General features: G+C 44.3%; 1 protein-coding gene across 1 annotated transcript in view; it reads left to right on the top strand.

Moving 5' to 3' along the window:
- Positions 1-27,126, top strand: part of LOC126285033 (diacylglycerol lipase-alpha) — a 591,792-nt gene that overhangs the window by 219,161 nt on the left and 345,505 nt on the right. Inside the window, exon 11 of the mRNA XM_049984357.1 lies at positions 24,155-24,296. Coding sequence (XP_049840314.1) covers positions 24,155-24,296 — 142 coding nt within the window. The remainder of the gene's footprint in view (positions 1-24,154; positions 24,297-27,126) is intronic.

Below are 27,126 nucleotides of genomic sequence, written 5' to 3'. Positions count from 1 at the left end.
CCCAGTGTTCCATCAGGCTTTTTCCGTACCCTAACATCCAAGAATGGTTGCTGCCCGTTTTTCTACGCCTCCATTGTGAACTGAATTCAGATGTTGTAAGAACAGTTGAAGCTTCTCTTCTCCGTGAGGCCATCGACGTAAGTGTCGTCAACATATCTGTAGAAGACTGTTGGTTTTAATGGTGCTGGTTCTACGACCAGTCAACCCGGCTGCATACCCGAGAGACCTTCAAGCATGATAAATTGTGCTAAACGCATTCTATGAATATTTCTACCAATTAGTTCATAAGCCCGCTCGAACAGTTCACGGTTATGAAAACACACTTGATCTCTTAGCAACAGATAATTCTGAGCTAATAACGAGCATCAAAATGAATAGAACGATTACTGAACGCAAGGTTGTCGTATCGATATTGAATACCATCACTTCCAAATACACCAACGATAAACAAAAATACAGTTATTCAGGTAAATTCGCTTGACGCCTTCCCGAGAGACAATCTCCACTCCTTCTAAATTAACAGTGTAAGTGTAAACCGGATGTGGCTCGAGTTCAAAGAAATAGTATCCACAGCAATTGGGAGATTTATACCAGATAAATTAAACGACGAAGCTGATTCCCCTACGAACACAAAACAAGTGATAACATTGTTGCAGAGAAAATGAAAAAGCATACCTAACTTAAACGAGCGGAAAGCCCTCTAGATAGGCGATCTTTTATACAACCTCGAAATTAGCAAGGGCTTCAATGCGAGCTACTTATAAAAGTTTCCACAACGAAACTTTGTAGCGAAACTGGCAGAAAATCCAAAGAGATTGTGGTCGTGTTTAAAGTATTCTAGCGGCGAGACACAACCAAAGCCTTCTCTGCGCGATAGCAATAGACATATCATTTTTGCTGCTAAAGCAGTTACTAAACACAGCCTTCTGAAATTCACTCGCCGAAAAAGACGAAGTAGATATTCCAGAATTCGAATCAAGAACAGCTGCCAACATGAACAACGTAGAGCTAGGTATCCTCGGAGTAGCGAAGCATCTTAAATCACTTAACAAAAGTAAGTCTCCCGGTCCAGACTGTATACCAATTAGCTTCCCTTCAGAGTATGCTAATACAATAGCTCCATACTTAACACTCATATACAACCGCTTACTCGACGAAAGATCCGTACTGAGAGATTGGAATGTTGCACAGCTCACACCAGTATTAAAGAAAGACAACAAGAGTAATTCACTAAATTACAGGACCATATCGATATGCAGGAGCATTTTTGAACATATACTGTGTTCGAACATTATGAATTACCAACGGTCTATTGACACACAGTCAACACGGATTTGGAAAATATCGTTCTTGTCACACGCAACTAGCTCTTTACGCACACGGTGTGTTGAGTACTATCCACAAGAGATTTCAAATTTATTCCGTATGTTTACATTTTCAGATGGCTGTTTTCACCGTACCTCACAAACAGCTTGTAATCAAATTACGTTCTTACGTAATATCGTTGAGGTTATGTGACATGATTCGTGATTTCCTCTCATAGAGATCACAGTTCGTAGTAATTGACGGAACATCATCGAGTAAAGAAGAAGTGATTTTTGGCATTCCCCCAGGTCGTGTCATAAGCCCTGTGCTGTCCTTTATTTGTATAAACGATTCATAAGACAGTTTGAGCAGCAGTATTAGGCTGTCTGCAGATGATGCTGTAATTTATTAGTATCCTCTAGTTAAAGTTATCAGAACATCAAAACCAATGGGAAAACTATTTAGGTAAGATACCTGTTTGGTGCGAAAATTGGTAACGGAACCTAAATAATGAACAGTGTGAGGTCATCCGAATGAGTTCTAAAAGGAATCTGTTAAACTTCCGTTACACGATAAACCAGTCTAATCTATAGGCCGTTATTTCAACTAAATACATAGGAATTAAAATTATGAACGATTTAAATTGGAAGAAACACGTAGAAAATGTTGTGGTAAAGGCAAAACAAAGACTGGTTTTATTGACAGAACACTTAGAAAATATAACAGATTACTAAGGAGACTGCCTAAACTACGATTGACCGTACTTCTGCGCTGTGTGGGATCCGTCCCAGATAGGATTAATTGAGTACATTGAGAAAGTTCAAAGAAGGGCAGCTTTTTAGTGGCGAGAAAAATGGGAGAGAGTGTCATGGACATGATAAAGGAATTGGGGTGGACATAATTACAACCAAGTCATTTCTCGTTGCTGCCGGATATTCACGAAATTTCAATCACCAACTTTCTCCTCCGAATGCGAAAATATTTTATTGACACAGACATACACAGGGAGAAACGACCATCATAATAAAATAATGGAAATCAGAGCTCGCTTTCTCCGCGCATTGTTCGATAGTGGAATAACGGAGAATTACTGCGAATTACTGTGGTTGGATGAACCCTCTGCTAGGTACTTAAGTATGATTTGCAGAATAGCCATGTGGAGGCAGATGAAGATGTATGAAGAAGGGAAACACTTCCTAATGTTCAGCAAAATTATATTTATTTGGTCACGCACCGGCTGTCCAGTTATCAGGCCATCTTCAGATGACAACTGAAAGTCGAAAACGCAGATAAATACGGTTTGGGACTAACACAGGTATGATTTGTACAAAAGAGACAAAGTGTTTACTTAGAAAAAACATTACAATAATTACATTAACTAATGAAGGTGGTAAATAAAGTATTTGTGTGGAAATGCGTTAACAAATGATGAGAAATAAGATGAATTTACACTTTGAATCTAGTTTTTGGGACTAAAATTCGACAAACAGTAAAATGGAAATTTAGTCTGATTAATTAATACTAGGCCGTCATTCTGTGTAAAATGTTTCTTGATTTTCAGTATTTCCAGTAGTGTCATATTTCTGCTTTTCTTGGCGGTGTATAAAATTTCATATTCTACATTATATGAATGGCTTTCTGCTGAAAGATGATTAGCAAAGATCAGATCATTCCCGCTTAACCCACATGCCACAAACATGTAGCTTTCCATTCAATGGTGCATCGTCTTGTATCTGATCCATTATCCAAATCAGCTTTTCAAACAAGACTACAAATCACTAAATAAGTCGTCTATATTTCTGCAGTGATTGGTGATAACTACGAAAAATGACAAATGCATGAAATTACACCACTTCTCTACGATGACCAACGGCAATCACAGAGTAGTTACAATGCCTGGTGCAAAATTCTGTATATGGCGACATTTCAATCTTACGAAAAAGTTAAACTCCCGCAAAGACAGACTTGTATTTTATGATACCAGTAACATACAAAAATTCTGATTCAGTAGTAAAGAAAGGTTGCAACTCCTGTAGAGGCCCAGATCATTTGGCCTACATCTCAGTATTATTGACGTCTATGTCTTGGCACGCCCTTCCAGAGAGCAAAACACTGTGCTCAACATAACTGAAGATAACTGATCAACTGCAACTCTAATTCGTTGTTTCAATTGTGTTACGCCATTAATCTTCGCCTGGTACACTTTAGCCTCCATTGACCCCCACTCAAAGAAATATAATGGAAAATGAAGAGCCCAAAGCCTATGAGAACCACGTCTATATAGTTTACTGGTAAAAACTGCATTCCAGTAAAGGAAAAACTGGGTGGTGTCGCATGCTGCTGCGAAAGATCTTAGTCCCATCTTGTGGCTCCAGAAAGATTTCCCTCGTATCAAGGCACATACGTACGGTAACATTTTTCTGTACGATGACACCAGGTAGTCCTTGTTATCATAAATCACACATTCATTCTTGGGATGTCTCGTTGCCACATTTGTAGTAGGTGTGTTTGTTCGTTTCCCCAGATCCTGCAACTGTCTATCAAAATGACAATAGGCGTGGAATGTTGCTTCATCACTCGTTTTCCATAGTCTGTAAGAGATCATAACATACATGCTGTTGAGGTGCGCAATCTTCAGGTTTGAGCCTATGCATAATCTGGACATGGCACACACATTTCTTCAATGTGTAGCACAGAGTTTTCGAAAGTATGGATTGTGGAATACCTAGCAGATACAGAGGGGCTCCATGCAAACGCTTCGTCTATTCATCGCACAGTTTCTTTTGTTATGGTCAGCTGTCCAGGATGTTTTTAATCCCTGATGTTACCCGTATATTTGCATTTGTCAACCTAATGGTTAACATCCAAACTTGTGGGACTGTCTTTCTAAATTTATCGGTGAACTACTCCTGAATTTGTCGGTGTTTCTTCCCATGTTAACGGGCACAAAGAACATCGGTTTCTCCTTCTGTTGTGAGCATTCTGTCAGTCTACCTGCAACGAAAATAGATTTAGGTATAACATCGCGCAAGTGTATACACATTTCATGTACCCTACGACCTCTGCCTTCACCTACTTTTCTTTTCTCCATGTAGCACCGTGGATGTTATCGCATGATTTCATAACAAGGCTAGTGCACTAACTTATGAAAAGTTCATGGTCTGTATAAAAATATATATGTAATTTCTTCACTTGTGCTGTTGGAAGCACACACCAATCTCATTTCCCCAGTTATTGATGGCCAGTAAAGAAATCTGTAGGTGTTTATATATTGTAGTAGATAAAGTTTCACGTGTTGTACTCTCTGCTCTTTGTGCTTGTATTAGCCAGAAACTAGTTTCAAAATCTTGAACTATATCTGTGACAGAATGGATGTTATGAATAGTTCACTCTCACTGTACTGCACATGCGAGTGGAAGAGCCTGCTCCACATAAATCCATTCTCATGATACTGCGATAGACATGTCCTCCCACGTTTATGTCTATGACCATACATTCACCAAACGTAAACTCACGGCGACTCCTGTTTATCAATATTTGATCTGACTGTTCTGAGGAATGATTAGTCATATATACACATGCGTAACGCTACGGTAATTCTTTTGGGATCTGAAATGATCTACTACTGATTGTGACCTGGTAATATAACGATGTCACGGAACATTACAACGAGGCGACAAAACCGCTATGTTCAGAAACAGTCGAGGCAAATTTACCTTCTGCAATTAGAAAATAATTGACTATTGCTAAGAAATCCCTGATAATTGAATTAATTGCTCCGAGCCGAAGTGGCTCGAAATTGAACTACCAGTCGAATCAAAGCATGAGAATATTACTTCTGCATGCAGCATTACTTCTGCATGCTGCACTTCCACATGCCTCATGGTTACTTAATGTTACCATATTGAAAAATCATACCTCATTTAGTTAAATTGATGAAAAGAGCGAAATGGAAATAAAGGAGCCGGCCGGAGTGGCCGTGCGGTTCTAGGCGCTGCAGTCTGGAGCCGAGCGACCACTACGGTCGCAGGTTCGAATCCTGCCTCGGGGATGGATTTGTATTATGTCCTTAGGTTAGTTAGGTTTAATTAGTTCTAAGTACTAGGCGACTGATGACCTCAGAAGTTAAGTCGCATAGTTCTCAGAGCCATTTGAACCATTTGAAATAAAGGCACGAGGTTTTCTTTTAAGTTTAAATTTATTACATGAAATTTTTGGCGAATGAGATATTGGCTCGCTAAATCCTATCACAAATCAGAAGTAACACGTAAACAATGTACGAGGGTGACTCAAATGAAAACCTTAAATATTTTTTAAATATTATTTATTGTGCTGAAGTGGAACAAAGCTGTATTCCCCACGCTCAAGGCAAGTCCTCCAACGCTTACAAAGTGCATAAATACCTTTAGAAAAAATTTATTTTGGTAGTCCGCGCAACCACTCATGCACCGCGTGGCGTACCTCTTCATCAGAACGGAACTTATTTCCTCCCATTGCGTCTTTGAGTGGTCCAAACAACTTCTTTGGTTTTGGTGATGAGGAATGGCGCTATTCCTTGCTCGCTCTCTTCATTTCCGGTTGGTGGAAGTGAATCAAGGTTTCGTCCGCAGTAACGATTCTTGCAAGGAAGTCATCACCTTCTCGTTCAAAGCGCCGAAGAAGTTCTTCACAAACGTCAACACGTCGTTCTCTCATTTCAGGAGTCAGCTGCCGTGGGACCCATCTTGCAGACACTTTGTGAAACTGGAGCACATCATGCACAATGTGGTGCGCTGACCCATGACTAATCTGTAAACATGCTGCAGTCTCATTCAGTGCACTCAGCGGTTTTCTTTCACTATGGCTTCAACTACTGCAATGTTCTGTGGAGTCACAACCCATTGTGCCAGACCTGGACGAGGAGCATCTTCCACTGAAGTCACACCATTTGCGAACTTCCTGCTCCATTCGTAGACTTGCTGCTGTGACAAACATGCATCACCGTACTGAATCTTCATTCGTCGATGACTTTCAATAGGTTTCACACCTACACTACGCAAAAACCGAATAACAACGCGGTCCTTCCCTGGTGCAAGTCGCAAGTGGAATGGCTATCTTGATACTGCCACCTACAGGCCATTTTGCACGCTAACCAACTTACAGGATAACGGCACGAAATTTCGATTTGTTATTACAGATTAAGGTTTTCATTTGACTCACCCTCGTAAACAAAACAGGATCTGCCCCACACTGATCGTAGTCACAGGTCATTGTCATCGCCTAAGCAACTGCACTGTTACAGTGTCGCTCGTGAAACAGTTAATTGTGGAAAATACACTGGCGGAAAAAAATCAGTAGACCCTTCTTTATAGGTTTCCAGTTCACTCAAGATTTATTGTTCCAGTAGGACAAATGGCGCATCTGAAATGATTACATTTACTGATAAATAGCACAACCGGTTCTGATGTATCAGGTGTGGATCCACGCTGAAACACCCATTTTAATACGTAGTGTGGCCTCCAAGGACGGCAATACTGGGGCTAACTCTGGCATCCAGTCGATCGCACAGATACCGAATACTGTCGAGGGATACGTTACGCCACGCCTGCAATCACAAGGAAATCATTTCTGCAGAAGAGAAATTTGTTAACATCGAGTATAGATTTAAGTGTCAGGAAGTCGTTTCTAAAACTATTCGTATGGAGTGTAGCCATGTATGGAAGTGAAACATGGACGATAAATAGTTTGGACAAGAAGAGAATAGAAGCTTTCGAAATGTGGTGCTACAGAAGAATGCTGAAGATTAGATGGGTAGATCACATAACTAATGAGGAGGTATTGAATAGAACTGGAGAGAAGAGGAGTTTGTGGCACAACTTGACTAGAAGAAGGGATCGGTTGGTAGGACTTGTTCTGAGGCATCGAGGGATCACCAATTTAATATTGGAGGGCAGCGTGGAGGGTAAAAATCGTAGAGGGATAGCAAGAGATGAATACACTAAGCAGATTTAGAAGGATGTAGGTTGCAAGAGGTACTGGGAGATGAAGAAGCTTGCACAGGATAGAGTAGCATGGAGAGCTGCATGAAAACAGTCTCAGGACTGTAGACCACAACAACAATAAGAGGTTAAGGACGTGATAGTTGGGTTTTACTATTTGGGCAACAATGACCGATGTAGAGACAATAAAAAATGCGAACTGGCAACATCAATGAAACTGTTTCTGAAAAAAGATGAATTTGTTAACATGCAGTATAAAATTGAGTGCTAGAAATTATTTACTGAAGATATTTGTTTGAAATGTAGCTTTGTAGGGAAACGGAAAACGGACGATAAGCAGCTCAGGAAAAAGAGAATAGAAGCTCTTGAAATATCCTGCAGTAGACTGCTGAAGATTAAGTGGATAGATCGAATAACTAACGAGGAGATATTGAATGATGTTGGGGAAAATCGAAATTTGTTACATATCTTGACTAAAAGAAGGCATCTGTTGCTAGGTCACTTCCTAATGCATCAAGGAAACTTCAGTGTGCTTATGGATGGAAGTTTGGGTACTGGACCGCAACAAGCATGTCCAAGTGGATGTGGCCTACTACTCCCAATTTTTCTTTTGTTCCTTTACTGCTTGCTCAATATACAGATTGAATAACATCGGGGAAAGGCTAGAAGCCTGTCACACTCCCTTCCCAACCACTGTTTCCCTTTCATGGTCATCGACTCTTATAACTGCCACTTGGTTTCTGTACAAATTGTAAAAGACCTTTCGCTCCCTGTATTTTCCCCTGTCACCTTTAGAATTTGAAAGAGAGTATTCCAGTCAACATTGTCAAAAGCTTTCTCTAAGTCTACAAATGCTAGAAACGTAGGTTTGCCTCACCTTAATCCGGAAACGAGTCGTCGGTTCTACATACTCCGACTGCTGAAGACTGATTCTCACCCTGGCGGTGGTCTTCTTAAAACATAAAAGTAATAACAGATAAAAGTAAAAATGTTTATGAACCCGGAAAAAGTCACTCCATAAGTTTAAGTAAAAGCAATCAACAATGCAACAAGAATCAGCTTAAGTTTCCTAGACACAATAGAAGGAGTGACCCATGAATAAACTCTTCAGTTTCGATTTGAAAGCGCGTGGATTGCTGCTAAGATGTTTGAATTCGATTGGTAGCTTATTGTAAATGGATGCAGCAGTATACTGCACACCTTTCTGCACAAGAGTTAAGGAAGATTGATCCAAATGCAGGTTTGATTTCTGCCGAGGATTAACTGAGTAAAAGCTGCGTATTCTTGGGAATAAGTTAATATTGTCAGGTAGGAAAAGGTGTAATTAGATGAATGACGAACACTAGCTTCACTTAAGGAAGGTTTATTCAGCACTTGCACATACAAGAGCGCGGAGCGAACTGCCTCCGACCAGAACACATACAGTATATATACAGCTACAGGACATTCCAGTACAACAATTCTTAACATTTGTGGATACTTCTAGAATGTACTCGAACCGAATATAGAAATTAAAATTGTACAGTCCAAGTGAGTTTTGACTCCATGCAACAGTTCAGTATCATAACCACTACAAAACAGAGCTACTCAGCTTCTTCTGCGACACTGCTCACTCCTTAAGCGATCAGCGTCTAGGTGTCACATCCTCGTAGTCCGGGAAGGAGTCGTCGGTCCTGCACACTCCGAATCCCGATGACTGATTCTAGCCCTGGCGGTGGTCTTCTTAGAACTTCCTTTGCCGCTACGCCCTTCGTCACCTTTCCGCTTGTTGCCTGTCGCTGGAGCTTCGAATTTACCCTGGGTTCCAGGGTCATTATAGGGCTTCATTCTAAGGACGTGGACCGTGTCTCTGATCTTTCGTCGTCTTGTGTCGGGGTCGAAATCTTCGGCTTCATAAGGAACATCAGACAACTGTCTTATAACCTTATAAGACCAACGTAGCACTTCAGGAGCTTCTCAGAGAGACCAATCTTCCGAACAGAAGTGAAGATCCAGACGAGGTCACCAGGCTGGTGGCTCGCGTCATACACTCCTGGAAATGGAAAAAAGAACACATTGACACCGGTGTGTCAGACCCACCATACTTGCTCCGGACATTGCGAGAGGGCTGTACAAGCAATGATCACACGCACGGCACAGCGGACACACCAGGAACCGCGGTGTTGGCCGTCGAAAGGCGCTAGCTGCGCAGCATTTGTGCACCGCCGCCGTCAGTGTCAGCCAGTTTGCCGCGGCATACGGAGCTCCATCGCAGTCTTTAACACTGGTAGCATGCCGCGACAGCGTGGACGTGAACCGTATGTGCAGTTGACGGACTTTGAGCGAGGGCATATAGTGGGCATGCGGGAGGCCGGGTGGACGTACCGCCGAATTGCTCAACACGTGGGGCGTGAGGTCTCCACAGTACATCGATGTTGTCGCCAGTGGTCGGCGGAAGGTGCACGTGCCCGTCGACCTGGAACCGGACCGCAGCGACGCACGAATGCACGCCAAGACCGTAGGATCCTACGCAGTGCCATAGGGGACCGCACCGCCACTTCCCATCAAATTAGGGACACTGTTGCTCCTGGGGTATCGGCGAGGACCATTCGCAACCGTCTCCATGAAGCTGGGCTACGGTCCCGCACACCGTTAGGCCGTCTTCCGCTCACGCCCCAACATCGTGCAGCCCGCCTCCAGTGGTGTCGCGACAGGCGTGAATGGAGGGACGAATGGAGACGTGTCGTCTTCAGCGATGAGAGTCGCTTCTGCCTTGGTGCCAATGATGGTCGTATGCGTGTTTGGCGCCGTGCAGGTGAGCGCCACAATCAGGACTGCATACGACCGAGGCACACAGGGCCAACGCCCGGCATCATGGTGTGGGGAGCGATCTCCTACACTGGCCGTACACCTCTGGTGATCGTCGAGGGGACACTCAATAGTGCACGGTACATCAAAACCGTCATCGAACCCATCGTTCTACCATTCCTAGACCAGCAAGGGAACTTGCTGTTCCAACAGGACAATGCAGGTCCGCATGTATCCCGTGCCACCCAACGTGCTCTAGAAGGTGTAAGTCAACTACCCTGGCCAGCAAGATCTCCGGATCTGTCCCCCATTGAGCATGTTTGGGACTGGATGAAGCGTCGTCTCACGCGGTCTGCACGTCCAGCACGAACGCTGGTCCAACTGAGGCGCCAGGTGGAAATGGCATGGCAAGCCGTTCCACAGGACTACATCCAGCATCTCTACGATCGTCTCCATGGGAGAATAGCAGCGTGCATTGCTGCGAAAGGTGGATATACACTGTACTAGTGCCGACATTGTTCATGCTCTGTTGCCTCTGTCTATGTGCCTGTGGTTCTGTCAGTGTGATCAAGTGATGTATCTGACCCCAGGAATGTGTCAATAAAGTTTCCCCTTCCTGGGACAATGAATTCACGGTGTTCTTATTTCAATTTCCAGGAGTGTACCTTCGGCGATCGTTTTCTTGAGCTTGCGGCGTGCGGAGTCGAGCTAATTGCCGAGCTTCCTCACCTCTGGTTAACACCTGGCCGATGTAGTCGTCGTCCACGTCATCAGGATGTAGTGGAAACGCGGTGTCCATCGTCGTAGTCGCCTCGTGTGCATGCACCAGGAAAAATGGCGTAAATCCTGCAGTGTCTTGTTTCGCACTGTCGTAGGCAAACGTCACGAAAGGTAGCACCTCATGCCAATTGCTCTGCTCAACATTGACCAACGCTGATAGCATGTCGGTCTTATTAAGGCGTTCCGTAAGCCCGTTAGTTTGCGGATGGTAGGCAGTCGTCACGTGATGAGTAATGTTACACCGACCGTATATCTGTCACAAGATTCGACTTTAAAACCTTCCCTCGATCCGTAATTAACGACCTTGGGGCACTGTGTCTTAATACAGTGTCTTCCAGGATGAATTTGGCTACCTCGGATGCTTCGGGTGTTTTGACGGCCTTTGTAATGGCATAGACTGCCAGATAATCAGTGCAAACAATAATCCATCTATTGTTACTAGCAAACGTCTGAGGAGGTCAACCCCAAGACACTGGAAAGGCGTTTCGGCTGGAGGAATTGGTATTAGTCGGCCAGATGGTTTCCGAGGAACTGCCTTTCTCCGCTGGTACTCTCGACAGTGCGACACATAGCGACGGACACTCCTAAATAAATCTGGCCAGAAAAATCTCCTGCGGATTCTATCGTATGTCTTAATAAACCCTAAATGTCAGACCTCAGGTGTGTGATGGAATTTCTGCAGAATATCTAAGCGCATGTGTTTAGGAATCACTGATAGCCACCTCTTTCCAAACGGATCGAAGTTTTTCTTGCAAAGTAATCCATTAACTACCCTAATTATTCCTTTCACATCCTCTGACCGATTTAAGGCAAGCATAATTGGAGATACCTTGGCGTCCTTCTTCTGCTCAGCAGAGAGATCATGGAATGCAACGAGACAGTCATTATCTTCATCAAAGTCTTGATGGTCTTGCACAGGGTTTCTTGAGAGACAGTCAGCATCTTGGTGTTTTCTTCCACTTTTGTACACCATGGTAATGTCATACTCTTGAAGACGTAGTGCCCACCCGGCGGGTCGCCATGTTGGATCCTTATGACCTGTCAACCAACAAAGTGAATGATGGTCTGTAACAACTACGAATTGCCTTCCATATAGATACTGTCGAAATTTGCACATGGCCCAGATCACAGTAAGACATTCTCTTTCTGTGGTTGAGTAGTTTTCTCGGCTTTTGTAAGTGCCTATAAGCATAGGCTATAACCTACTTTCTCCAACGGAAATTTGCATCAGAACGGCACCGATCCCATTCCCGCTGCCATCCGTGTGTAGTTCTGTAGGTGCTCTCTCATCATACAGACCAAGTACAGCGTCAGTCGTCAGAGCTTTTCGCAGAATATCGAATGAATCTTGCTGAGCACCATCCCAGATAAATTTGGCATCGGCTTTTAACACCACTTGGAGTGGCCCGGCTTTGATACAGAAGTCTTTGATAAAACAACGGTACTAAGAACATAATCCGAGGAAGCTTCTCACATTCCTAATACTTTTAGGAATAGGAAATTCCGTTACAGATCTCACCTTTTCTGGGTCTGGACGCACACCTTCATTTGACACAAGGTGTCCAAGTATTTTGATTTATTTTGCTCGAAAGAGACGCTTTCTTGGATTAAGTTTGTCCGCCTTGTTGGAGACACTTAAGAATGGCCCTCAGTCTTTTTATATGTTCATCAAATGTCTCTGAGAACACTATAATGTCATCTAAATAACAATGACTCATCGTCTACTTCAGGTGCCTTAGAATATTATCCATCATCCGTTCAAAAGTTGCTGGTGCTTTAGACAAACCAAACAGCATTACCTTAAACTTATACAGGCCCTGAGGGGTGATGAATGCAGTTTTCTCGCGATCAGCCTCATCTACTTCGATTTGCCAGTATCCCGAGTACATGTCCATGGTTGAGAAAAACTTAGCCCCCTTCAGATAATCTAGTGTATTGTCAATTCGTGGAAGATGGTAAACGTCCTTTTTAGTTATCTTATTAAGCTTCCTGTAATCAACACAAAAACGCCAACTGCCATCCTTCTTCCTGACGAGAACCACTGGTGACGACCATGGGCTCCGCGAAGGCTGGATGATGTCATTCTTCATCATTTTCTCTACTTCGTCGCGAATTATTCGACGTTCCATTGCTGACACACGGTATGCTCTCTGGCTTATTGGTTAATGGTCCAGATTTGCGCTTCACCTGCGGACTGAAGAATGACAAGTAGCTTTTCCTGTTGTTCCTTTTGAGATCTGGTGATAATCGAGCTGGAAGATCTTGTCTCGTAGTGGTAGTGGTGATTTCGCCCACAGACTCGGCATGGGAGGTTTCTATGACGCTCAGCTGTTCTTCAATTAACGGCTCAGCGTTTGCTACACACATGCGTCCTGGAAGGATCTGCGGTTCTCGGCGACAGTTAATTATCCACAATTCACCGAATCCGCTCTTAAACGAGGCGACAGAGGCTAGGATGACAAAGTTATTCGTCAGTGGTATGCTTCTCTTACATTCCACAACAAGATCCATGGGTTGATGCATGGCATGACAAATAACAGCTACCTTTCTATCGCTGAGTGCAGGAATGATCACTTCATCCAGCACACATAGTCTCCACACACTCGGATGCGCATCTTCCTGTCCACAGTATCTCATCTCGTCTAGCATAATCTTCGAGCAACCACAATCTATAATTGCCTGAAATGCTTTCAAAAAGTCCCATCTGAGAATGACGTCATGACTACATTCTTGTAAGACGATGAAGTCTAAGGGCTGTGTATGGCCACTTATACCCACACTAATGGTACATCTTCCTGTGGGTTTTACACATTTCCCATTAGCCACCTTCAGCAGAGATGTTTTGCTGTCAACGGATACGGTTTTCTGCTCCGAAATGACTGAGTATGATGCTCCAGAGTCCACAAGAGCTTGGGCTGGTCGGTTGTCCATCCAGCGGCTAGCTTGCGGCGATGGTGACCTACGTCATCCTGCACCCACATCTTCTTGTTCATCTTCGTAGTCCCGGAGTTGGCCTCGGCTAAGATCGGTCTGTTGTCTTCTGGAGCGGGCGTCATCAAATATCCGCCGCCTCTCTCCACAATAGCGCACGACATGTCCCGGTCGTCTACAGTGGAAACCTACTGGTTGGTTGTCCTGGGTCCTCCAGACGTCCGTCTTCCTTGGTGCCCAAAAAACAGGTTCCTCATGCGGCATTGTAGGAACGTAACTCCGCCTGGGTCTCGACTTTTTCACCGTTTTAAAGGGAAATGGAGGACGAGAGGTTGGGTTCAATGCCTGTTCCACTTCCTCCCTTATGATCTCTTGAAGCGCCTCGGTTTTTTGCTCGCTGTGCAATCCAAGTGCCTTCTGAACTTCCTCTCCCACTATCTGACGATGAACGCTTGTGAAATCAGTTGCGTCGTCCATCACAGACATCGATAGGGCGTTTGAAAGCCGTTCAAACTTCTTGCGTGTAATTCTTTTTTGATGCATTGTCCCGATGTACTGGCACCATTTCATGAAGTCGTCTGCTGTTGAAACCTTTTGCAGGAGTAGGGCTTGATACATGTCCTCAGCAACAGAGATGTGCAACCTTATCTTCCTCCTTCATTCTAGGATCCGCTATTTTACACAGCTCCAAGACGTCTTGAATGTAGGATGCTGTAGTTTCTCCCGGACGCTGTGCCCTGCACTTTATTTTACGTATCTTCAGCCCTGCACTTCTGTCGTTGTGTGTCGCCGAAATACTTGCGCAGTTCCGCCTGAAATACTTCCCAGCTTGTGAACTTCTCCTCGTTGTTCTCATACCATTGCGTGACACTGCTCTCCAACTAGAAAAATGCTATAGCCAAACACAACGTATCATCCCACTTGTTTGAATCTTGGCCAGCGTCACCAGAGAACCCGGAAGGATGTCTCATGTGGTGGCACACAGCTGCTGCCATCGTAACGTCCTCTTCTTCTTGTTTCCTGATAGATTGCGATCTGCTGAACATGGCTCGAACATACAAGAGCGTGGAGCGAACTGCCTCCCGCCAGAACACACACAGTATATATACAGCTACAGAACATTCCAGTACAATGTATCTTAACATTTGTGGATATTTCTAGAATGTACTCGAACCGAATATAGAAATTGAAACTGTACAGTCCAAGTGAGTTTTAAAGTCAATACCCTCCAGGCAACAGTTCAGTATCATAACCACTACACCACGGAGCTCTCAGTTCCTTCTGCGACAATATTGTTAACAAGAAATGACAGTAAGGAATATATCTATTGAGAGGCCAATGTGAAAATACCCAGACTCGTGAACAGGGGTTGACAAGAGGTTCGAGAAACTTACGCCACTTATTGCCTGAACCGCCCGTTTCTGAGACAAAAATATCCTTTTAGAATGGGAAGAGTTACCCCAGAACATAATACCACAGGACATAAGCGAATGAAAAAAAGCAAAGTAGACTAATTTTCATGTCGAACGATCACCCACTTCTGATACCGTTCCAATAGTAATACACTCCTGGAAATTCAAATAAGAACACCGTGAATTCATTGTCCCAGGAAGGGGAAACTTTATTGATACATTCCTGGGGTCAGATACATCACATGATCACACTGACACAACCACAGGCACATAGACACAGGCAACAGAGCATGCACAATGTCGGCACTAGTACAGTGTATATCCACCTTTCGCAGCAATGCAGGCTGCTATTCTCCCATGGAGACGATCGTAGAGATGCTGGATGTAGTCCTGTGGAACGGCTTGCCATGCCATTTCCACCTGGCGCCTCAGTTGGACCAGCGTTCGTGCTGGACGTGCAGACCCTGTGAGACGACACTTCATCCAATCCCAAACATGCTCAATGGGGGACAGATCCGGAGATCTTGCTGGCCAGGGTAGTTGACTTACACCTTCTAGAGCACGTTGGGTGTCACGGGATACATGCGGACGTGCATTGTCCTGTTGGAACAGCAAGTTCCCTTGCCGGTCTAGGAATGGTAGAACGATGGGTTCGATGACGGTTTGGATGTACCGTGCACTATTCAGTGTCCCCTCGACGATCACCAGAGGTGTACGGCCAGTGTAGGAGATCGCTCCCCACACCATGATGCCGGGTGTTGGCCCTGTGTGCATCGGTCTTATGCAGTCCTGATTGTGGCGCTCACCTGCACGGCGCCAAACACGCATACGACCATCATTGGCACCAAGGCAGAAGCGACTCTCATCGCTGAAGACGACACGTCTCCATTCGTCCCTCCATTCACGCCTGTAGCGACACCACTGGAGGCGGGCTGCACGATGTTGGGGCGTGAGCGGAAGGCGGCCTAACGGTGTGCGGGACCGTAGCCCAGCTTCATGGAGACGGTTGCGAATGGTCCTCGCCGATACCCCAGGAGCAACAGTGTCCCTAATTTGCTGGGAAGTGGCGGTGCGGTCCCCTACGGCACTGCGTAGGATCCTACGGTCTTGGCGTGCATCCTTGGGTCGCTGCGGTCCGGTCCCAGGTCGACGGGCACGTGCACCTTCCGCCGACCACTGGCGACAACATCGATGTACTGTGGAGACCTCACACCCCACGTGTTGAGCAATTCGGCGGTACGTCCACCCGGCCTCCCGCATGCCCACTATACGCCCTCGCTCAAAGTCCGTCAACTGCACATACGGTTCACGTCCACGATGTCGCAGCATGCTACCAGTGTTAAAGACTGCGATGGAGCTCCGTATGCCACGGCAAACTGGCTGACACTGACGGCCGCGGTGCACAAATGCTGCGCAGCTAGCGCTATTCGACGGCCAACACCGCGGTTCCTGGTGTGTCCGCTGTGCCGTGCGTGTGATCATTGCTTGTACAGCCCTCTCGCAGTGTCCGGAGCAAGTATGGTGGGTCTGACACACCGGTGTCAATGTGTTTTTTCCATTTCCAGGAGTGTAATTAAGTCTCTGAACAAGATCCTGAACGTGGGCTTTCCACGACAGCTTACTAACTATCTGAACACGTAGAAATTTGAACTGTTCAGTTTCACTAATCGTATGCCCATTCTGTGAAATTAAAACGTCAGGTTTTGTTGAATTGTTTGTTAGAAACTGTAAAAACTGAGTCTCACTGTGATTTAGTATTAGTTTATTTTCTACAAGCCATGAACGTATGTCATGACCTGCACTATTTGAAACTGAGCCACTGTTGCACACAACATCCTATACTACCATGCTAGTGTCATCAGCAGACAGAAATATTTTAGAGTTACCCGTAATACTAGAGGGCATGTCATTTATATACACTCCTGGAAATGGAAAAAAGAACACATTGACACCGGTGTGTCAGATCCACCATACTTGCTCCGGACACTGCGAGAGGGCTGTACAAGCAATGATCACACGCACGGCACAGCGGACACACCAGGAACCGCGGTGTTGGCCGTCGAATGGCGCTAGCTGCGCAGCATTTGTGCACCGCCCCCGTCAGTGTCAGCCAGTTTGCTGTGGCATACGGAGCTCCATCGCAGTCTTTAACACTGGTAGCATACCGCGACAGCGTGGACGTGAACAGTATGTGCAGTTGACGGACTTTGAGCGAGGGAGTATAGTGGGTATGCGGGAGATCGGGTGGACGTACCGTCGAATTGCTCAACACGTGGGGCGTGAGGCCTCCACAGTACATCGATGTTATCGCCAGTGGTCGGCGGAAGGTGCACGTGCCCGTCGATCTGGGACCGGACCGCAGCGACGCACGGATGAACGCCAAGACCGTAGGACCCTACGCAGTGCCGTAGGGGACCGCACCGCCACTTCCCAGCAAATTAGGGACACTGTTGCTTCTGGGGTATCGGCGAGGACCATTCGCAACCGTCTCCATGAAGCTGGGCTACGGTCCCGCACACTGTTACGCCGTCTTCCGCTCACGCCCCAACATCGTGCAGCCCGGCTCCAGTGGTGTCGCGACAGGCGTGAATGGAGGGACGAATGGAGACGTGTCGTCTTCAGCGATGAGAGTCGCTTCTGCCTTGGTGCCAATGGTGGTCGTATGCGTGTTTGGCGCCGTGCAGGTGAGCGCCACATTCAGGACTGCATACGACCGAGGCACACAGGGCCAACACCCGGCATCATGGTGTGGGGAGCTATCTCCTACACTGGCCGTACATCTCTGATGATCGTCGAGGGGACACTGAATAGTGCACGGTACATCCAAACCGTCATCGAACCCATCGTTCTACCATGCCTAGACCGGCAAGGGAACTTGTTGTTCCAACAGGACTATGTACGTCCGCATGTATCCCGTGCCACCCAACGTGCTCTAGAAGGTGTAAGTCAACTACCCTGGCCAGCAAGATCTCCGGATCTGTCCCCCATTGAGCATGTTTGGGACTGGATGAAGCGTCGTCTCACGCCTTCTGCACGTCCAGCACGATCACTGGTCCAACTGAGGCGCCAGGTGGAAATGGCATGGCAAGCCGTTCCATAGGACTACATCCAGCATCTCTACGATCGTCTCCATGGGAGAATAGCAGCCTGCATTGCTGCGAAAGGTGGATATACACTGTACTAGTGCCGACATTGTGCATGCTCTGTTGCCTGTGTCTATGTGCCTGTGGTTCCGTCAGTGTGATCATGTGATGTATCTGACCCCAGGAATGTGTCAATAAAGTTTCCCCTTCCTGGGACAATGAATTCACGGTGTTCTTATTTCAATTTCCAGGAGTGTAAATAAGGCAACCAGTGGCCGCAACACTGATGCCTGCTACCCCCACCACTTGACCCCACATCACAGCCATTCTCAACATTGTGAATAATTAACTTTTGCTGTCTGTTGCTAAAAAAAAAAAAGCCAATAGTAAGCTACTCCTCGTATTCCGTAATGGTCCAACCTCTCTTGAAATATTTTGTGATCAACACAATCAAATGCCTTAGTTAAATCAAAAAATATGCCAAGCGTTCGAAACATTTTGTTTGACCCATCTCTGTTTGTAAAGCGGCTTTACTACTGAGTACTTCAATCGTTCAGGAAACTGACCATTTCTAAAGGAAAAATTACATATATGGCTAAATACAGGGCTAACATGTGCAGCACAGTACTTTAATATTCAGCTGGGCACTCCATCACAACCATGAGAGTCCTTAGTCTTCAGTGATTTAATTATTGACTCAATTTCCCTCTTGTCTGTATCAGAGAGAAGTATTTCAGACATCAGTCTCGGAAAGGCGTTTGCCAAGTTTGTTACATGACTCCCAGTAGAGACTAAATTTTTGTTTAATTCACCAGCAATGCTCAGAAAATGATTGTTTAACACTGTAAATATATCTGGTTTATCACTAACAGGAATATTTTTACTGTGGACTGACTTTATATCATCGACCTTGTGCTGCTGACCACACACTTCCTTCACAACTGACCATATGGTTTTAATTTTATCCTGCGAATTAGCTGTTCTATTTGCATACCACATATTCTTTGCCTTCCTAACAACATTTTTAAGCACCTTACATTACTGTTTGTAATGGGATACTGTAGCTTTATTGCGACTACTTCTAATATTTTGATATAATTCCCGCTTTGTTCTACAAGATATCCTTATCCTACTAGTCAGCCACCCGGGCTGCCTCTTACTGAAGTACCACGTTTGAAACGTTCTAATGGAAGCAATTCTCAAAGAGAATGAGAAATGTGTTAAGGACAGCATTATATTTATCTTCTACGTTACCGGCATTATAAACATTCTATTACTCTTGTTCCTTGACAAGGTTTAAAAAACTCTGTATTGCTGTTGGATTAACTTTTCTACATAGTTTGTAATTAAATATGACATTTGTTTGAGTACTAAAGCCTTTTAGTGTTAAAATTTGTGCATCGTGGTCTGAAAGGCAATTCATCCTTTTACTAACAGAATGCCCAACTAGTAATGAAAAATGAATAAAAATATTGTCTATGGCTGTGTTACTGCTCCCCTGCACCATAGTTGGAAAAAAACACAGTCTGCATCAGATCATAGGTATTTATGAGATCCACCAGCATCATTTTTCTTGTACCATCATATACAAAATTTATATTGAAGTCACCACATATAACTAATTTCTGGTACCTCCTACAAAGTGAATCGAGAACCCTCTTCCAGCTTGAGCATAGATGCTGGGACCTATAAACAACAACAATTAGAAGTTAAGTTTCCCTAAATTCAACTGCCCTTGCACATCATTCAAATATCTGTTCCGTGCAGTGCCATGATACGCTGGACTCAAATGGAATACTGTTTTTTATTAACATAGCTACTCCCCCACACCGTAAAGAACTCCTTTAAAAGCAGATAGCTAATCTGTATCCTGGTAAATGATCTGATATACCAATAATTTCGGAGTCAACATCAATAACAATGCGTGACAGTGTCTCAAAATCAACTGATCCACTTCTGTTGAACATTAATACGTCAACAGAAGAAAATTGCTAACCCACAAGAGCGTAATTTGCCTTGCTGTGTGTTATATATTTCTTTAAATTCAAGGACAAGAACATGACTACAATTACCGTGTTATATTAGATAGTACTTTTAGCGGTACATATGTAACTAATTGTTACCAACACGTGGTCAATTCGGAAACACAACAGATAACTTGATCAGATAAATCGTTACTAAATAGTGCGTTAGCATTTTCTTCTGCAGACTCCTTCGTATGTGAGTGCGTGTGAATCGACAAATGAGTATAAATTCTATGGTTGTAAATCCTAGAGCCTGCAACCCAGCTGTAATTCCTTTCATAGTATGCTGATATAATAGCCCCATACTTACCACTCAAATACAACCTCTCGCTCAAAGAAACATCCGTACCAAATGACTGGAAAGTTGCACAGGTCACTGCAGTACTCAAGAAAGGAAACAGAAGAAATAAAAGTCATCCGGTGAATTACAGACATCACTGACGTCAGTATGCAGTAGGAATTTGGAACATATCCTGTGCTCGAACATTACGAACTACTTCAAAGGTAACAATGAACAGTTGGCACGTAGTGAACAGGGATTACGAAAATCTCGTTCTTGTGAAATACAACTAGCTGTTTATTCGCACGAAGCAGAGTACGCTATCTAGAGGGGATCTCAAATTGAGTCCCTATTTCTAGATCACTGGAAGGCTTTTGACACTATCCCTCACAAGCGCGTCTATGGAATATCGTCTCAGTTGTGCGACTAGCTTCGTGACTGCCATCACAAAGATCACAGTGCGTAGTAATCGACGGAAAATCATAGAGCAGAACAGAAGTGATTTCCGGCGTTCCCCATGAAAGTGTTTGGACTTTCTTCTGTTGCTAATCTACATAAACTATGTAGGAGACAATCTGAGTAGCACTCTTAGGTTGTTTGCAGATGATGATGTCGTTTACAGTGTAGTAAAGCCATCTGAAGATCGAAAGCAATTGCAAAATGACTTCGACACTATATTTGTATAGGGCGAAAATTGGCAGTTCTCTGAATAAGGAAAAGTGTGAGGCCTTCCACATGTGTACGAAAATAAATGCGTTAAATTTAGGTTACACGATATGTCACACAAATTTAAAGGCCATCAGGTCAACTAAATACCAGGAATTACAATTACAAACGACTTAAATTAGAACGATCACGTGGACAAAGTCGTGGGGAAGGCAGATAAAGACAGCGTTTTATTGAGACAACACCTAGAAGATGCAGCGGGTCTACTACGGAAACTGCGTACAGCACACTCGTCCGTCCTCTGCTAGAGTATTGCTGCGCAGTATGGAATCCTTACTAGGCAGGACTGACATGCGGACATCGTAAAACTCCAAAGAAGGGCACGTGGTTCTGTATTATCGCGGAATAGGGAAGAGAGTGCCACGAATATGATGAGCGACTTGGGATGGCAATCAAAAGAAGCAGTTATTCGTTGCGGCGAAATCTTTTCACGAAATTTAAGTCGTCTTCATTTTCCTCTGAACGCGAAAATAGATGATTGTCGCCAACGTACGTAGGGAGAAGTAATCATATTCATAAAATACGAGAAGTCAGAGTTCATATTGAGAGACTTCTGTGTTTATTTTTCCCATGCGCTGTTCTACATCTACATTTATACTCCGCAAGCCACCCAACGGTGTTTGGCGGAGGGCACTTTACGTGCCACTGTCATTACCTCCCTTTTTCTGTTCCAGTCGCGTATGGTTCGCGGGAAGAACGACTGTCTGAAAGCCTCCCTGCGCGCTCGAATCTCTCTAATTTTACATTCGTGATCTCCTCGGGAGGTATAAGTAGGGGGAAGCAGTATATTCGATACCTCATTCAGAAACGCACCCTCTCGAAACCTGGACAGCAAGCTACACCGCGATGCAGAGCGCCTCTCTTGCAGAGTCTGCCACTTGAGTTTGCTAAACATCTCCGTAACGCTATCACGGTTACCAAATAACCCTGTGACGAAACGCGCCGCTCTTCTTTGGATCTCCTCTATCTCCTCTGTCAACCCGACCTTGTACGGATCCCACACTAATGAGCAATACTCAAGTATAGGTCGAATGAGTTTTTTGTAATCCACCTCCTTTGTTGATGGACTACATTTTCTAAGGACTCTCCCAATGAATCTCAACCTGGTACCCGCCTTACCAACAATTAATTTTATATGATCATCCATTTCAAATCGTTCGGCACGCATACTCCCAGATATTTTACAGAAGTAACTGCTACCAGTGTTTGTTCCGCTATCATATAATCATACAATAAAGGATCCTTCTTTCTATGTATTCGCAATAGATTACATTTGTCTATTTTACGGGTCAATTGCCACTCCCTACACCAAGTGCCTATCCGCTGCAGATCTTCCTGCATTTCGCTACAATTTTCTAATGCTGAAACTTCTCTGTATATTACAGCATCATCCGCGAAAAGCCGCATGGAACTTCCGACACTATCTACTAGGTCATTTATATATATTGTGAAAAGCAATGGTCCCATAACACTCCCCTGTGGCACGCCAGAGGTTACTTTAACGTCTTTAGACGTTTCTCCATTGATAACAACATGCTGTGTTCTGTTTGCTAAAAACTCTTCAATCCAGCCACACAGCTGCTCTGATACTTTGTTTATCAGACGACTGTGCGGAACTGTATCGAACACCTTCCGGAAGTCTAGGAAAATAGCATCTACCTGGGAGCCTGTATCTAAAGTCTGCTGTATATCATGCACAAAGAGAGCGAGCTGTGTCTCGCATGACCGCTGTTTCCTAAAACCGTGCTGGTTTCTGCAAACGAACTTCTCAGAGTCTAGAAAGATCATTATGCGTGAACACAAAAATATGTTCCATGATTCTGCAACAAATCGATGTCAGTGAAATTGGCCGGTAATTATGTGCATGCGATTTTCTACACTTTTTATAGATTGCTATGACGTGGGCCTTCTTCCGGTCCCGTGGAACTTTCCGCTGTTCCAATGATCTCTGATAGATGATGGATAAGAATGTTGCTGTGTTTGTAGCATACTCAACATAAAACCTTACGAGGATACCGTATGGGCCAGAGGCCTTCCTGGCGTCTAAGGATCTTAAATGTTTTAAATCCCAGATACACTAAATACTGTGTCAGCCATCCTTGAGTTTGTTCGGTAATTGAAAGGGGGAATGATGCTACAGTTCTCTACCGTCAACGAGTTTTTGAAAGCTAGGTTTAGAATTTCGGCTTTCTGTTTATCATCATCAGTTACTTTACCCGTACTGTCAGTAAGAGAAGGTATTGAATTATCTGTAGAGTTCATAGATTTTATGTTAAGACCAATATTTATTGGGATTATTTTTAGAATCTGCAGATAAAATATTGATTTCAAATTCGTTAATGGAATCTCTCATTGTCCTTCTGACAGCTGCTTACATTTCGCATAATTTCTGTTTGTCAGAGGGGCGGTGACTACGTTTAAAACGAGTGTGCAAAATTCTCTACTTACTCAGCAACTTCTTAATACGTTTGTTATACCAAGGTTGATCCTATCGCTCCCCTATATTTTTGCTAGGCACATACTTCTCTAGCGGATGGTGGACAATACCTTTAAATTCCGACCAAAGATGCTCAATATCTCTGTGTCCCGCGGTGAATGCTTGGAGCTGACTGTGAAGATATTAATTAATGACGCTTTTATTTTCTTTCCCAAACAAGAAAACTTTACGCTGTTTCTTAGGTTCCATTTTTTTTTCAACTTCCACTCACATAGAACCCACAACGACATTATGGCTCTTCAGTGTACTATCATATCACGCACTCCGACTTGTGCACTTTCATGATGTACTTTCTGCACAATGTTTGCTGTAAAGGAGTAATAAAAACACGATGCAACTGTGTCCGGCCAGCATGCCCGCTGCGGAGTACAGCAAGCAGTTCATCACGTCTGTGGTGGTGGGCAAGGATGTGGTACCGCGCATCGGCCTGCACCAGCTGGAGTCGCTTCGCGCCGACCTCATCAACACCATCAAGCGCAGCAAGGACCCCAAGGTGAGTCCGGCGCAGCCCGTCTGCCGTACACCGCACATACAGGACAAAGCAGTCACTAGACTCCAACACACTCATCACGATGCCAACTATCAAACTACAGGATGTTCCACGCACGACGACGCCAGGCTGTCCATTGTTGTGTGGGAACCTACGCAAGGAATGTGGGCTACTAATTAGTTAGGTAGTTAGTTAGTGTCATGTACCATTTATACAATTAACCGCAGTGATACAGATCGTGTCATTTCACAATCAAATTACACATTCATATGTAAATTTTGACTACATGTTGAACATTTACATGGTCTTCTTTTTAAATACGGACATGAGTTAAAAGTTCCTATTGGCCTCCTTTCATACCGGGTGATCAGAAAGTCAGTATAAATTCGAAAACTGAATACATCACGGAGTAATATACATAGAGAAGTACAAATTGACACACGTGCTTGGAATGATATGGGGTTTCATTATAACCAAAAAAATACAAAATTTCAAAAAATGCCCGACAGATGGCGCTTCATCTGATCAGAATAGCAATAATTAGCATAACAAAGTAAGACAAAGCAAAAATGATGTTCTTTACAGGAAATGCTCAATACGTCCACCATCATTCCTCAACAATACCTGTAGTCGAGGAACAATGTTGTGAACAGCACTGTAAAGCATGTCCCGAGTTATGGTGAGGTATTGGCGTCGGATGTTGTCTTTCAGCATCTCTAGAGATGTCGGTCGACCACGATACACTTGCGACTTCAGGTAACCCCAAAGCCAATAATCGCACGGACTGAGGTCTGAGGACCTGGGAAACCAAGCATGACGAAAGTGGCGGCTGAGCACACGATCATCACCAAACGACGCGCGCAAGAGATGTTTCACGCGTCTAGCAATATGGGGTGGAGCGCCATCCTGCATAAACATCGTACGTTCCAGCAGGTCTTTTTATCAGCCAGACTGGGAATGATGCGATTCTGTAACATATCGGCGTACCTCTCACCCCTCACGGTAGCAGTTACAAAACCAGAATCACGCATGTCCTCGGAGAAAAAAGGCCCGATAACGGTATATGTGGTAAATCCAACCCATACCGTGACTTTCTCGTCGTGCAATGGAGTTTCCACGACAGTTCTAGGATTTTCGGTAGCCCAAATTCTGCAGTTGTGAGCGTTGACAGACCCTCGGAGCGTGAAATGAGCTTCGTCGTTCCATAAGACGTTACTCAACCAATCGTCATCTTCTGCCATCTTTCGAAATGCCCACACCGCAAATGTCCTCCGCTTCACTAAATCGCCTTGTAACAGTCCATGGTGCCGATGGATTTTGTACGGATAGCATCGGAGGGTACGTTTAAGTACCAACCAAACAGTAGTGTATGGAATGCCAGTGCGACGTGCGACTGCACGAGCGCTGACTTCCCCGTGCATAGACGAACCCGCTACAGTCTCCATTTCTTCCTGAACTGTCTCAGCAGCATTACGCCTTGTGCTCGGTCGGCCACTACTGGATCTATCGTCTAAACAACCCGTGGCTTCGAACTTCGAAATCATTCTCGCCACAGCTGCATTTGTCAACGGACTTTTACCCGTTAGTGTCCCCTTCCTATGGCAATAGGATAGTAACGCTGAACTAGCACATTCCCCATTCTGATAATACAGCTTCACTAAAAGCGCCTTTTCAGGTAACGTCAACATGCTGCGACTGCTGGCGCATCTGATTCTCTCTCTCTCTCTCTCATTACAGCTCCATCTATACACGATTGTCATGCGCAGTCACTCACGTTTTGCTGTCCAGCGCCATCTGTCGATCATTTTGTGAACTTTGTTTTTTTTTTTTTTTGTTCTAACAAAACCACATGTCATTCCAAGCATGTGTGTCAGTTTTTACCTCTCTATCTACATTATTCCGTGGTTTATTAAGTTTTCAAATTTATACTGACTTTTTGATCACCCGGTAGATAGAATTGTCTGCGGAATAGGAGGAGTTGTCAAGGATTAAATTTTGCTATTTGCTGTCAGATTCAACTTTGCTGTTCGTCAGACATTTTATATCAATATGTTAATGATCAAACATTTTGGTGACAGCATTGTGCACCCCTTTTCTGCTTATTGTGGAGTAAAGAATGTCATTTTTCCTTCCAGTATAGTAATTATGAGCACGACGGTCCCTTTTTAGTTGCAGTCGACTGTTGACAACAAACTTCATCGAGGAGCATTTGTACTGTGAAACAGTAGTCAAAATGCGTAAGTCCTTAAACAGATGTCTACAGTATGACTGGGGGTGACCACCACACATAATTATTACGGCGCGTTTTCCAACAATGAAGATTTTAGAATCAATCTTTCATCGTGCAGCTGAGTGTGCGCTGATAAGAACCTTCTTAGTAGATTTTAACTATGCCATATCGAGAGTCGAATTAGGGAACTTTACCTTCCGCGAACAAGTGCTCTGCCAGCTGAGTTACCCAATGACAACCCATAATCTGTCCTCGCAGCTGTACTTCCGCCAATAGGAAGGTACGAGACAGGGTACTCGCGGAAGTAAAGCTGTGTGGGCTACTTATGGGTCGTGTTTGGGTACCTCAGTTTGTAAAGCATTTGCCGTGGAAGGCAAAGGTCCCCTGTTCAAGTCTCGATCTGCCGCAGAGTTTCAATCTACCAGGACTTTCTTTATTGAAGAAGAGTTACACCAGAACAGTATTCCATATGACAGTATGGAATTAAAACACGCAAAATATGTCAGCTGCTCGGTTGGTAATGATTCTAAGTGCAAATGTGGCTGAACGAGGTAGTTCTAGGAGTTTCAAAATGTGTTTTTTTTTTTCATCTAAAAATTTTGA

The sequence above is a fragment of the Schistocerca gregaria genome, chromosome 8 (genome assembly GCF_023897955.1).
Source record: "Schistocerca gregaria isolate iqSchGreg1 chromosome 8, iqSchGreg1.2, whole genome shotgun sequence".
In the NCBI taxonomy this organism is placed as follows: Eukaryota; Metazoa; Arthropoda; class Insecta; order Orthoptera; family Acrididae; genus Schistocerca; species Schistocerca gregaria.
Note: the sequence above shows the minus strand (reverse complement) of the source record. Positions and strands in the feature narration are given on the sequence as shown.